The 11,233-nt window shown below is 47.9% G+C and overlaps 1 protein-coding gene across 1 annotated transcript in view; it reads right to left on the bottom strand.

Annotated features, from left to right (window-relative positions):
• Positions 1–3,521: 3,521 nt before the first annotated feature.
• The window catches only part of GRIN2A (glutamate ionotropic receptor NMDA type subunit 2A), a 433,921-nt gene continuing 426,209 nt past the window's right edge, over positions 3,522–11,233 (bottom strand). The window contains exon 12 of the mRNA XM_055409472.2: positions 3,522–6,343. Coding sequence (XP_055265447.2) covers positions 4,544–6,343 — 1,800 coding nt within the window. The 3' untranslated portion in view covers positions 3,522–4,543. The remainder of the gene's footprint in view (positions 6,344–11,233) is intronic.

Below are 11,233 nucleotides of genomic sequence, written 5' to 3'. Positions count from 1 at the left end.
AACATAAACTTTACATTATATACAACTTTATTTGGATAATACACGTACGTGTAAATTGTAGAAAACAAGCATGTATATTATATACATGTGTACCCGAGCATTGATATTCACAAGATAAGTGCATTTGGACATCTCTGCTCTCCATCAAGGGCCAAGCTGACCTCATCTGATACAATTAGATAGGAACATAGAACAATGTAAAGGGGTTGAATGCAAAAGGGCAACTGCATACTGGGAGAATTTTTCAAGTCAAAACTCCAGGTAACCTTTCATTAAACACTTAGGACACTGTTTACCAAGAGAAGATGGGGTATCTGGAAAGGTCTTATTTTGTCTCAAGGGAAAACAAACACTGCTTTTGGAATGCAAATTGCCTTGAACTCATATTAAATACCAACCATGGAGTTTAGCTTTCACCTATTAAGTTCGGGGAGTTTTTTGTTGTTGTTGGTTTTCCCCTTGAAGTCCAATTATGTCTGTTCTAGCTGCGCTTAATACAAACAGGCACCATTTCAGAAGCAATTCATGTTCCCCTTTGAAGAATTCATAAACAACATCTCTACACAAAGAAAAAGTAGAGGGTTTGCATAAAGTTAACGAATATATTCAGCTCTTCTGAAAGATATTTAGGTTTCTCAACTTAGTATTTATTTAGGTCTTAAACCCCACAAAGGATTTCAGGACAAGGTATTGATTTACAAGACAACTGATTATTAAAGCTGGACTTTTTTAGGTTTAAAGGAGATAAATTTTTAATCACCATTTAATTAACACCAACTTTTTCTTTTTCATTAGCAATTCCACTTGCAAAGAATTCGGGGCATTTGTCATTTCCTGAGAAAGATGCAGAATATTAAATACACATCAGTGGTAGACATATCAAATAGAATAAACAATGTATGAACGCACGGCTTCCGTGAATCTCTTGACTAATTAACTGCCTTGGCTGGAGTCCCATTTAAGTGAAACTATTTCATTTGTAAACAAGGTGTAATTTTATTTTTTTCTCCCCTGAAAATAAGTGTGAATTGATTTGACTGAGTTTGCTGCAAAGGATGAATTTTAATGCTTTTGTCGGAAAACCTAAGTACGAACATGTCTCAGGCCACCTTAACGAAACAGGGAAGAGAAAACCAGGTGCGCAGTCCATGAGACAGTGCTGGCAAAAAGAATGCAACGCGATTTGCAAAGGACACAAGCGTAATGAGTAGGATGACTGTAATCCCATGCCTCTCATGGAAGCCTCACCTGCAGCAGACCCAATGACATCTCACCCTTCAGAGCACTAAAACCTGGGATGGCCTAGGAACCCGCAGATGTAAGGATAATGGAAACAATTTCCCAGAAACCCAAAGGTTGCCGAGTAGACGCTGCATCCCAGAAGACTCTCCTCTTACACAGAACATTTTAAGTTGGTTGCACCTGGGCACTCTAACCTATGGGGTCCTTCTCAAGTGGAGAAAATCATTACAAGTTAATGTAGCATCACGCTGGACACCCGCTCTGACTTTGAGTCAGGTGAAACTCAGGCACGCCTTTGCGGCCAGAGATCCTGGATCCTTGGCATCAACAAATCTAAGGACTAAGAGTTGAGATGTGTCTGAGGAATCTTCTGTAATGGACCCATAGTTCAGGGCATCCCCTGTAATTCTTATCACCTCCTGTCTTGTAGGTGTGATTTACCTCTGGATGTTATACTCCTGCTACTTTTCCCCCAAAGAACTGAAAGACTTGGATGGCCTTCTAATAGCCTGACATCACTATCTTTCAATTGGAAGATGACCATCAATCAATCAATGGTCGGTTGTCTTATGTTTGGGGTCATCACTATTAGGTGTCAGTGAATCTATGGAGGAAGGAAATGATGTACTTGCTACATAGCATCCAACTCTAGCTATTTCTTTTTTAAAAAACCCTTTCACTATTAGAGGAAGGATATACTTTTTTCTTTTTGGGGGGCTACATTGCTGTCAATTCTTCCCAAAGCCATATATTTGGTTTCTATATCCAGAGAGGTATGGGGTTAACAGCAGAACTAATGTTCTTAGAAGAAGGCTTTTTGATCTACGGGGTAATTCTGAGTGTAATTCTCACTCTCCCTGGAGATCTCTGCCACCTTTGGCAGCTCCTTGGTTTTGAGGACACTGGAGAAAGACAGATAGCCTCTTTAGATTGGTGATATACCACGTCTCTCTTCTGGGAGACTTCAATTCATTTTGTGTTAAGATATGACACTCCTGTGAGGAAATGGAGGTGATCCTGGCTGGGGGCATAGAGGTCTGAAAAGCAGTGGAAGGGCAAAGGCAGAACATGGTAAACGATGATACGATCACAGGTGTGCGTGAGAGCAGAGATTGGGGGGCTATTCCGGGTTCTTTAATCCAGGTTTCTCCCTCGCTGGAGAAGTGAAGGTGCAACATCCAAGCAGTAAAATGCAACATTCAAGTGCGTTCATCTTCGGTCCTTGCCAGCCCCTTCTGCCTGTCCACCTCAAAGACTTTCACTGGCTCCCTCTGCCTCTCTCCCACTGACCCTGAACTTCTCAGCAACCACTTTTCATCATTATAGGAATGTGGTAGATCAGGTGTCCTATCTCAAAGATGGAGCCGTTCAATGAATCCTCAAGCTCTAAGAGAATTATTCCTGGCACCTGCCCACTCGCAGGAAATCATGGCCTACAAGACAGAACACAGCAGGACTCTAAGACATGGGTTAACTTTTCAAGCTGTCATTCTGCCCCCTCCTCCAAGAGCCCAGGGCAAAATGCAGCAGGAAACCAGGAATGGTCCAGCTGGTTTGCATTAGCCTCGGGCTTCTGTAACAGGACACTAACACAGATCCAGGGACTATGCAAATCAGGTGGCTACTTAGCCCAAATCTCAGGGATATTCATGTATTTAAAACACACTAATTACTGGATTTGAACTGTGTAAAATATGTAATGAATATTGTTTGTGGTTTTTATCGTGTTTGTGTTTAATTTTTAAACTAGAAAATTCTGATTTGGTGAAGTGTTGTAATATAACAACTTGCGTGTCATTTGCAGGGGCACACTTAATGCACAAGGTGCTGCGCTGAGAGCTTCTCCTGTGTCAAGAGTCCCCAGCCTTGCCCCACAGTGGACAAGAATGAGTATCATTTCCTACCATTTTTGCACAGGTTTGAGGCAAGTGAGAAGGGGATGATGGAAGTTACTCGGAAATGACAAATGCCTCGGGGAATTTTGCGAGTTCTGTTGTTGCTGGTGAGGCAGTTGGCCTTCAACAGAGCAAATATTTCAGAAGAGAGGAATCACTCGTCCCACTAAAGATTATCCACAATTGGGAGGATGCTCAGAGTAGATACATGAGTGTCTCTCCTGTTTTGAAGCCTGATGATTTAAGGAAGTTGGAGTGGGGATGCATGTTCCGCCGAGTTTCAGGATGGGTTAAGGAAGATCGCCCTACGGCCACACTGGCCTTTAGCAAGACAGATGGCATTTTACTTCTTAGAGATCATGGCACACATGTGGCCGCTGGCACGTGCCCCCACATTCCCCATGCTGGGAACAGCAATGCACACTTAATTAAACACCACCATGGCGGTTCGGGGGACTGAACAAGTGAAGGTTCCTGGAGGGAGGGGGACAGTAACAGATACTATACAACCCTGAGTCATCACCAGAGGAGGGAAAATGCAAACTTACGTACACAGGAGTCTTCGGGATCAACTACAAGGGCCGCTGCGTCATAGCCAGAAGATCCACACTTACGGTATCGAAGACACACGTGTGTGAGTCTGTGCAGCTCTGAGCAAGACCACCGAAGCCAAGGGTGAGAGAGTGACTGTGAAATACACAAACGGACATCCAAAGAGACTCTTGTTGCTCTCGGCCTGAGGGTCCTCCTGGGCCTTTTACTCCATGTGTCTTGGAAATGGACTACGAGGAAGCTAGCAGAATGAACCACGAACACGTGGGTTTGCTATCCTTTGGGGGAGCCTGGAGTTCTGGGGTTGGGCCAGGGTCGTCACGGGAGGCAGAACAATAAAGCTGAACCACTTAGAAAGCCGAACTTCCTAATCTCTGGCACACTTTGTCTCGCTACAGTGCGGATGCATTCTTGTTTTATTTTGTGTCAGGCCTACATGCATATTGCTTATTCTGTATCAGAGAAACCATGAGGCATTTCTGATGAGGAAATTACAGGGTGGGCTGGTCTTAATGGAATTTGGAATATAGGAAGTCGTCACGTGACCACTGACATCCGATGCATCGTTATTGCGACATACCTGGCAGGCACGTCCAAAAGACTCGCCCTGGTGTGGACTGGTTTTTGGTTATGGACTCACCTATCTGGGCTCTGGCGTGCTCAGCACACACCTCACAAGATTCCTTGAGTGGAAGACTACGGCTTGGAGCCATGTGCAAAAGAACCAACTGAAAAATACCTTCCTAAATCCTATTCCTCTGGTCAGGGCACTATTGGGGCATCCACCATTTACCCGTCTGGAACATTGGCCATTAGGTATGTTTCCCTATAGATATAAACGTTAATGGAAGGTTTTAAACATCAGATTCGATACTAGGCATTTTCTTGTACACACGTCTATTGCTGCAGGAGTTTAAAACCCTGGGGGCAGAGTACATATTATTCTTATTTGCAGCATAAGGCATAACATGCTCTGAAATATACACGTCGCTGTGACCTCTACTGTCCCTGGAACAGTATGACGCCGTCGACCTCAAGGACGAGCGGAGATAGCCGTCGTTCGTGGCCTGGGATGGCAGCGAGTGTTTGTAAGGGTCCGAGGGGCACCTCCCGATCACTAAGCGTTGGTCATCCCCGTAGGAGTGGAGGAAAGGGTTCTCAGAGGTGTGGTCCGGCAAGAGGGACTTGCTCCGCTTGCCGACCTCCAGGCCCTGGGGAAAAAGGGAACCCTTGTTCCCCGCGAGTTTGCTGGAGGGGACACTAAAGAGACTCCCGTACAGGTTTCCCTCCAGGAGCCGTTCGCGGTCCTTGAGGCTGATGCTCCGGGAGGGCCTGCTAAGGTCCACCTCCCTGGGTTTGTCGAGGATGTTATCGTAGGAGTGCTGCCGGCTGATCCTCAGCTTGTTCTTCTGGAGTTGGAGGGCGCTGTTCGCGGCCCAGTCCTGCTGGTAGACCTCCTCCTGGGCGGCGGGGTTCCCCGTCTCCTGAAGCATCTGGTCCTCGTCGATGTCATACAGGTTCCCCATCCGCAGGCAGGCATCGCACTTGAAGGGGGACCGCACGGTGAAGTGGCCCGCGTAGGTGGGCAGGTTGGACAGGCAGCTCCGGCAGTGCGTGGAGTTCTGGCGGTACCGGTCGCTGCCCTCGCTGTGCGGGGAGCTCTTGTCTTTCAGGCTGAAGTGCTTGGAGTAGAGTTTGTACGGCTCATTGTTGGGGAGCACGTCCTCGTCGTGCGGGGCGTTCCGGTTGAGGGGCAGTGTAGATTCCCCCTTGCGGAAGCTCTCGCTGCGCTCCTGGTAGGTGTCAGGGAAGTCCACGTTCTCGGGGAGGGCCACGCTTTCCGTGAAGGAGGGCGGGTCGAGGTGGAAACTGGGCTCCTTCTCGCCATCAATGGTGTAGATCTTGTCCCTGGGGGAGCTCGCTTTGGTTTTCAGGTAGGAGCGCTCTGCCTCGCTGCAGTCCTTGGGGTACTTGGAGGCCACGGACCTCTTGAAGTTGTCCCTGGCCTTGTGGTTCTTACTGTTGTCGGGCTCCCGGTGGCACGTGGCCCGGCTCGACGTTTCAGAGACGTCCGAGTGGGCCACCTCTTCGGGAAGGTACCGAGGACTCTTCAGGGAGTGGGTCCTGTTCTCCACGGGCCCCTCGTCCCTCTGGGAGATGGGGTTCTGGGTCAGGGAGTCTTGGCGGAGTGACTCCATCGATTTCTTCCAAAGCTGCCGGGGCCGGGAATTCCCTTTGGACTCCGTGCTGACGGCCACCTCCACTGTGTTGGGGTTGGACTCGTTGAGAGTCAGAGGATGCTGGCCCTGGAACACATAGTTGTTGAGGTTATCCTTGTGCCTGTTGGCCACAAAGGTCTGGAGTTCGTTCATGTTGTCCCCGAAGATGCTGTCTTTCCCCTGGAAGGACCGGTTATCTGAGTAGACCAGGTTTCCCTTATCTGAAACCATGTCCATGATGAGGGAGCCTCGCTGGATGAAGTCCGCAGCTCTCTTGGGGGAATCCATCCTTGAGGAGTTCATGTTGGACAAGTTGGAGATGTTTTTGGCGGATCGAAGGAGTTTTAACATGTTGCTCTGGGATCCGGTCAGGTTGAAGTCCGGAGACTTCTTCTTCTCTTCAATGTGCACTCCGTGAATGCAGCTGTAGATGCCCTGTGGGGAGGAACAGAAACACCATCAGTGGCACTGGGGACACAAAACGGTGTCACACATGAACTCTGTCTGCAAAGGAGAGATGCAGGCGCCCTGGAGAAACAGTGAATGCAGTCTGAATCCTGATAACATTTCTTAAGTGTATGAGACCAGTGGCAGAGCATCAGGCTTCCCTTGTCTCTCTCGTCTGATTATCTGATTTACTTAGATTATCAAGATTATCTGACACTTTTGCCAATAGTCATACATGGAATTTGAGGAAAAAGTATTCTCTAATCCTCAGACAACTGGGCTTCCCAGGTGGTGCCGTAGTAAGAATCTGCCTGCAACGCAGGAGATGTGGGTTTGATCCCTGGGTTGGGAAGATCCCTTGGACAGAAGAGTCTGGAGCGGCTAGAATCCATGTGGTCACAAAGAGTCAGACACGACTTAGCGACTGAACAACAACAACCTAAACAGAACAATCAGGTCCAGGCTTCAGGGTGTGACCTGGTTCTCCCGAGACTGACAGGGGTCTGGCCCAAGAAGGGGGTTGGAAAGGGATGCAGAAGCTGCCGCTGACTCTGGGGTGAACTCGTGGGAAGGATGTATGAGAAGTATAGACTCTGATGACAGCAGCCCCATTGATACCCACGGTAGGGATGCTCAGAACCCATAGGGATGCTCATGTAACTGTGACAGCCACCACTGTTTGCCCTCCTGCATCTTTCTTGTTTTCTAGAGACAGTCTCCGCTGCGTCAAGGAAGAGTGAACAGCAAAGCTTACAGTTGTGTGTTTGAGCTTCTCTTCCTCCGACCTCTCCGCCCCAGGCTGCAAGATGAAGGCTGCCCAAAACAAGGTGACGGCCCTTCTCACCTTCCTGCAGCCTTTCCTCTCGTCTCCTTCTCTAGGCCATGAGTGGTCTCTTTCCCTGTTCCCTGCCAGGAAGCAGCATCTCCTTTTTGTTTCTGAGGCTGCTGGATGTCAAAATGTACAAACGTGTATTTCACATAGAGCAGGGCTTTTGAATCTTTTATGCTAACTTAAGCTTTCCCTGACCAATTCCGTGATGTAATAGTCTCATACGCTAACCTAGAGCGACTCTGCTATATTGGGTGAAAATCAGTGTGTCTCCTACATGTCTGAATCAGCCAAGATCAGAGCCTTTTCTTCCTGTTGTTAGCACTGTGAGAACATTAGCTTTTACATGTTTTTCTAACTTTGCGATTTTATTTTAATGAGCTTCTGTCTTCCTTTCAGAGATTTTGAGAACTCGCCTCCAACCTCCCCCATCAGAGTGGCGCGCTCCTGCCTGCCAAGACGAGCTCGTTGTCCCCATATTTGCAGGAGGCCCTCAGAAGTGGCCAGGGAGCTGAGCTATGTTTCAAGAGCTGGGAGGATGGCGGCTGACTGCTTTTTCTCATCCCTGGTTTCCCCTGGGGCTCACATGACACAGCTAAGGCAGTTCCCAGGTGCAGATCTGCCTGGCAAAGCCTCGGGAAGGAGTCAACATGATGGGGGCCTGTACCCCAGGTTGGGTTGGCGGGGGTTCTCCAACCGAGTTGACCCATCTTCCAGATGGGCTGATGGGGAGGTGGGAGAGTGTATTACAGAAGGGTGGGAAGAGTCAGAGGCCAGAAGCCCACTGGAAACGAGCCCCAGCATCATCCGTTATTAGCTCCGTGGCCTTGGCTAAGTCACTACATCTTTTTGACCCTCAAGTTCCACATCTGTAAAATGGGAATCATGCACTCTAAGGTGGATGTCAGGGCAACATGTGGCAATGAAAGCAGAGCACCTCATGTGGACGGGGCTCCATGAATACACATGGGTGAGCGGCTCCATCATCCCCATTGTGCCCCTCCTGCTTGTCACCCCTCCGCTCTGTCCTCTCACAGAGTGGCCCCGTGATCAGAGCTGTAGGAAATGGGTGCTGCCCTTTACTACTGCACATTAGCTCTGGAAAGCCTCCGTGGCTTTCTGATTCCATATGCTGCCCAAACTCTACCTTGGAAGGCAAATCCCTGGGCTGGAGTTTCTTTCTTCCCCGCAGAGGTCTTCCTTTCCTCCTGTCTAGTATTCACAGACTCCAGCTACCTTTTATGGCTTGTGTAAGTGATATGCCCTCTCGGCCCCATGATGGGTTCAGATGAAGGGAGCACGGCAGACTCAACATGCTGTTCCAGACAACTGGCTGTGTCCATCCTCCAACTCCCAGAGGACCCTGACCGCTCAGAACATTCTCAGTGGGACCTGAACACGACTGTCCTCCTTGGTTCCTTGGCACCGGGGCCTCATGCCTAAAGTTTCTGGTATCCTCTGCTTATTTGTGTCATGTATTGAGATCCCAGCTCCCCAGGGTCATGTATTAATAGTAGCTGGGTGCTTAGGTCATGAGGTCCAAGGTGGGGCCTTTGGCAGGAGCACTTCTTATAAAAGAGACCCACAGAGTCCCTTCATTCCTTCAGCACAAGGGGACATCTGCAACTTAGAAGAGGGCCCTCACCCCACCATGCTGACACCCTGATCTCGGATTTCCAGCTTCCAGAACTGTGAGTGTCACGTTTTTATTGCTGATGAAGCAGTCAGCATGTGGTATTTTGTTAGAGCAGCTGGAATGGCCTAAGACGATTGTTGTTATTTGCTAAGTTGTGTCTGACTCTTTTGCAACCCCATGAATTGTAGACCCACGAGGCTCCTCTGTCCATGGAATTCTCCAGGCAAGAATTCTTCAGTGGGTTGCCATTTCCTCCTCCAGAGCATCTTCCCAACCCAGGGATTGAATCTACATCTCCTGAACCTCCTGCATTGGCAGATGGATTCTTTACCACTGAGCCACCTGGGAAGCCCCGGCTAAGACGGTTTATCACTTCTATTCTGTCGTCCCCACTGCAGGTCAGCCAGAAGCTGCCTCAAGCTCTCCTCTGAGCTCTCTGGAAGGATGTCATGGTTTCCACCTCCCTTGTTTCTGGCTTTGCTATGTCTCCCATTCCTCACATCTCAGGAGACAACCGAAGTGGTTCTCTTTGCTGATGACAGTGAATATTTTTTTTTAATGAAAGGGACAGTGTTTTGGAGAGGAAACAAAAGTTAAAAGCATCCCACAGAAGAGAGGATGCCTTTTTTGTAAGTTGTAATGGACAAAAGTCACAGTTACGGGAGAAGCTTGGTTCTAACGTAAAATAAATGACTCTCTGAGTTCTGGCCTCTGCCCTTGGCCATTGCTAAAGGGCAGGCATCTCAGGTTTGTGTCCCGTGGGACATGGGGTCCTCTCTCCACTAGGGAGGGGGAGATGGAAGTTCAGGTCCTGGCTTGTCAAGGACACAACACAGCAATGCTGCATTGAGTTCCCCCTTCACACCTGTCCCTCAAGAGGCTTGGAAAGGGAGTGAGGGGTTTAGTTCATTTCTCAGAATAACAGTCCTCACTTGGCTTCCTTAATGGTATCTTGGACAGAAGGGGCACTCTTTCAAAAACAAGCAGGATTTACAAGTAAAGGCAATTGTGTGCATTCACTCATGGCAATCCCAGAATCATTTGGATATGGAAAGCCTTCAGTAATTGGCGGAGAGAATGAGCTTAAAGTTGGCTTAATACCTAACTACATGCATGCACATTGTCATTTTTAAGCAATCTGTGTGTTTAGATGCCATCAAGCTAATTAGGAAATATGTATTTGCATAGAACTCAAGTTTAGTTGCCACTGGATGGAGAAAATAAATCCTCCTGACTAAGCCTGTGTGTACCTTCTGGATCTCTTAAAGCAACCAAACCCCAAGAACACATAAATTCCTCTTCAAATGATTATTTTGTTTTCCCAATAAACATTAGCATCTAAAACTAGATGCTTCTAACTACATATTTTTCATTATGTTTCAAACCTTAATTTGTTCAGTTCTTTCAGAGTAAAATAAATTCCAAGGCGAGTAAATGGGAGAAATAGGTAGATAAATAGATGGATGGATAGATGGATAAATGGATGAATAGATGGATGGATGGATGGATAGATGACATTACCAGGTAGATAGATAATATTATACTGTGTTGGGAGATCAGTGAACAGTATGCAGGTATGTAAAGTGAAAGTGTTTGTGTCAGTCATGTCTGACTCTGCAACCGCATGGACTGTAGCCCATCAAGAGCCTCTGTCCATGGGATTTTCCAGGCAAGAGTACTGGAGTGGGATGCCATTTCCTTCTCCAGGGGATCTTCCTGACCCAAGGATCGAACCTGGGTCTCCTACATGGCAGGCAGGTTCTTTACCATCTGAGCCACCAGGGAAGCCCCTATACTGTGTTGGAAGATCAGTGAATGATATGTGTGTATGTGCTTTTATCTGATGCAAGTAAGTGACCAGCTTGTGCTGAACCGGGAAACATCGTTCAGTTGTGTGCATGCGTATGTGCGTAGTATGACTGCTATCAAAGCTCTTATTTTGCTTGCATTTGGTGTCTGTTGCTTGTGTGAGACTGTGGGCTCAGGCTGTTACCACCTAGAGTCAGACCCTGGCTCCAGCAAGGCTGAGCGGTGTTGGGTGATCCCTCTAATCTCATAACTGTGAGTTTCCCCAACTCTAGGACCATATCAGTACCGATCTCACAGAAGTGGTTTGTAGGTTAAATGAGATGAAGAGTATAAGGTCCTTACATGGTGCCTGGGAAATAAGCGTGTCCCACAGATGGAAGCACTTTCCAGGACTGTCCCTGATTAATGCAACTCACCATGGGTATGGCCACACACACGTGCCGTGCTGTGCAGCATGAAAGGAGATTTCTGCGGCTTGTACTGACTACGGCATGTGTACTCTGTGCTGCTGTTTATGTCGGGCTGAACGTGTATTTTGTTTCCTGTTTGAAGTGTGTGCATTTTCTCGTGGTTCTTCAAGCCTCTGTTTCATTTCAGGCTCTGT

Source organism: Moschus berezovskii, chromosome 27, assembly GCF_049115385.1.
Source record: "Moschus berezovskii isolate FMDL1 chromosome 27, NW_MosBer_1.0, whole genome shotgun sequence".
In the NCBI taxonomy this organism is placed as follows: Eukaryota; Metazoa; Chordata; class Mammalia; order Artiodactyla; family Moschidae; genus Moschus; species Moschus berezovskii.
Note: the sequence above shows the minus strand (reverse complement) of the source record. Positions and strands in the feature narration are given on the sequence as shown.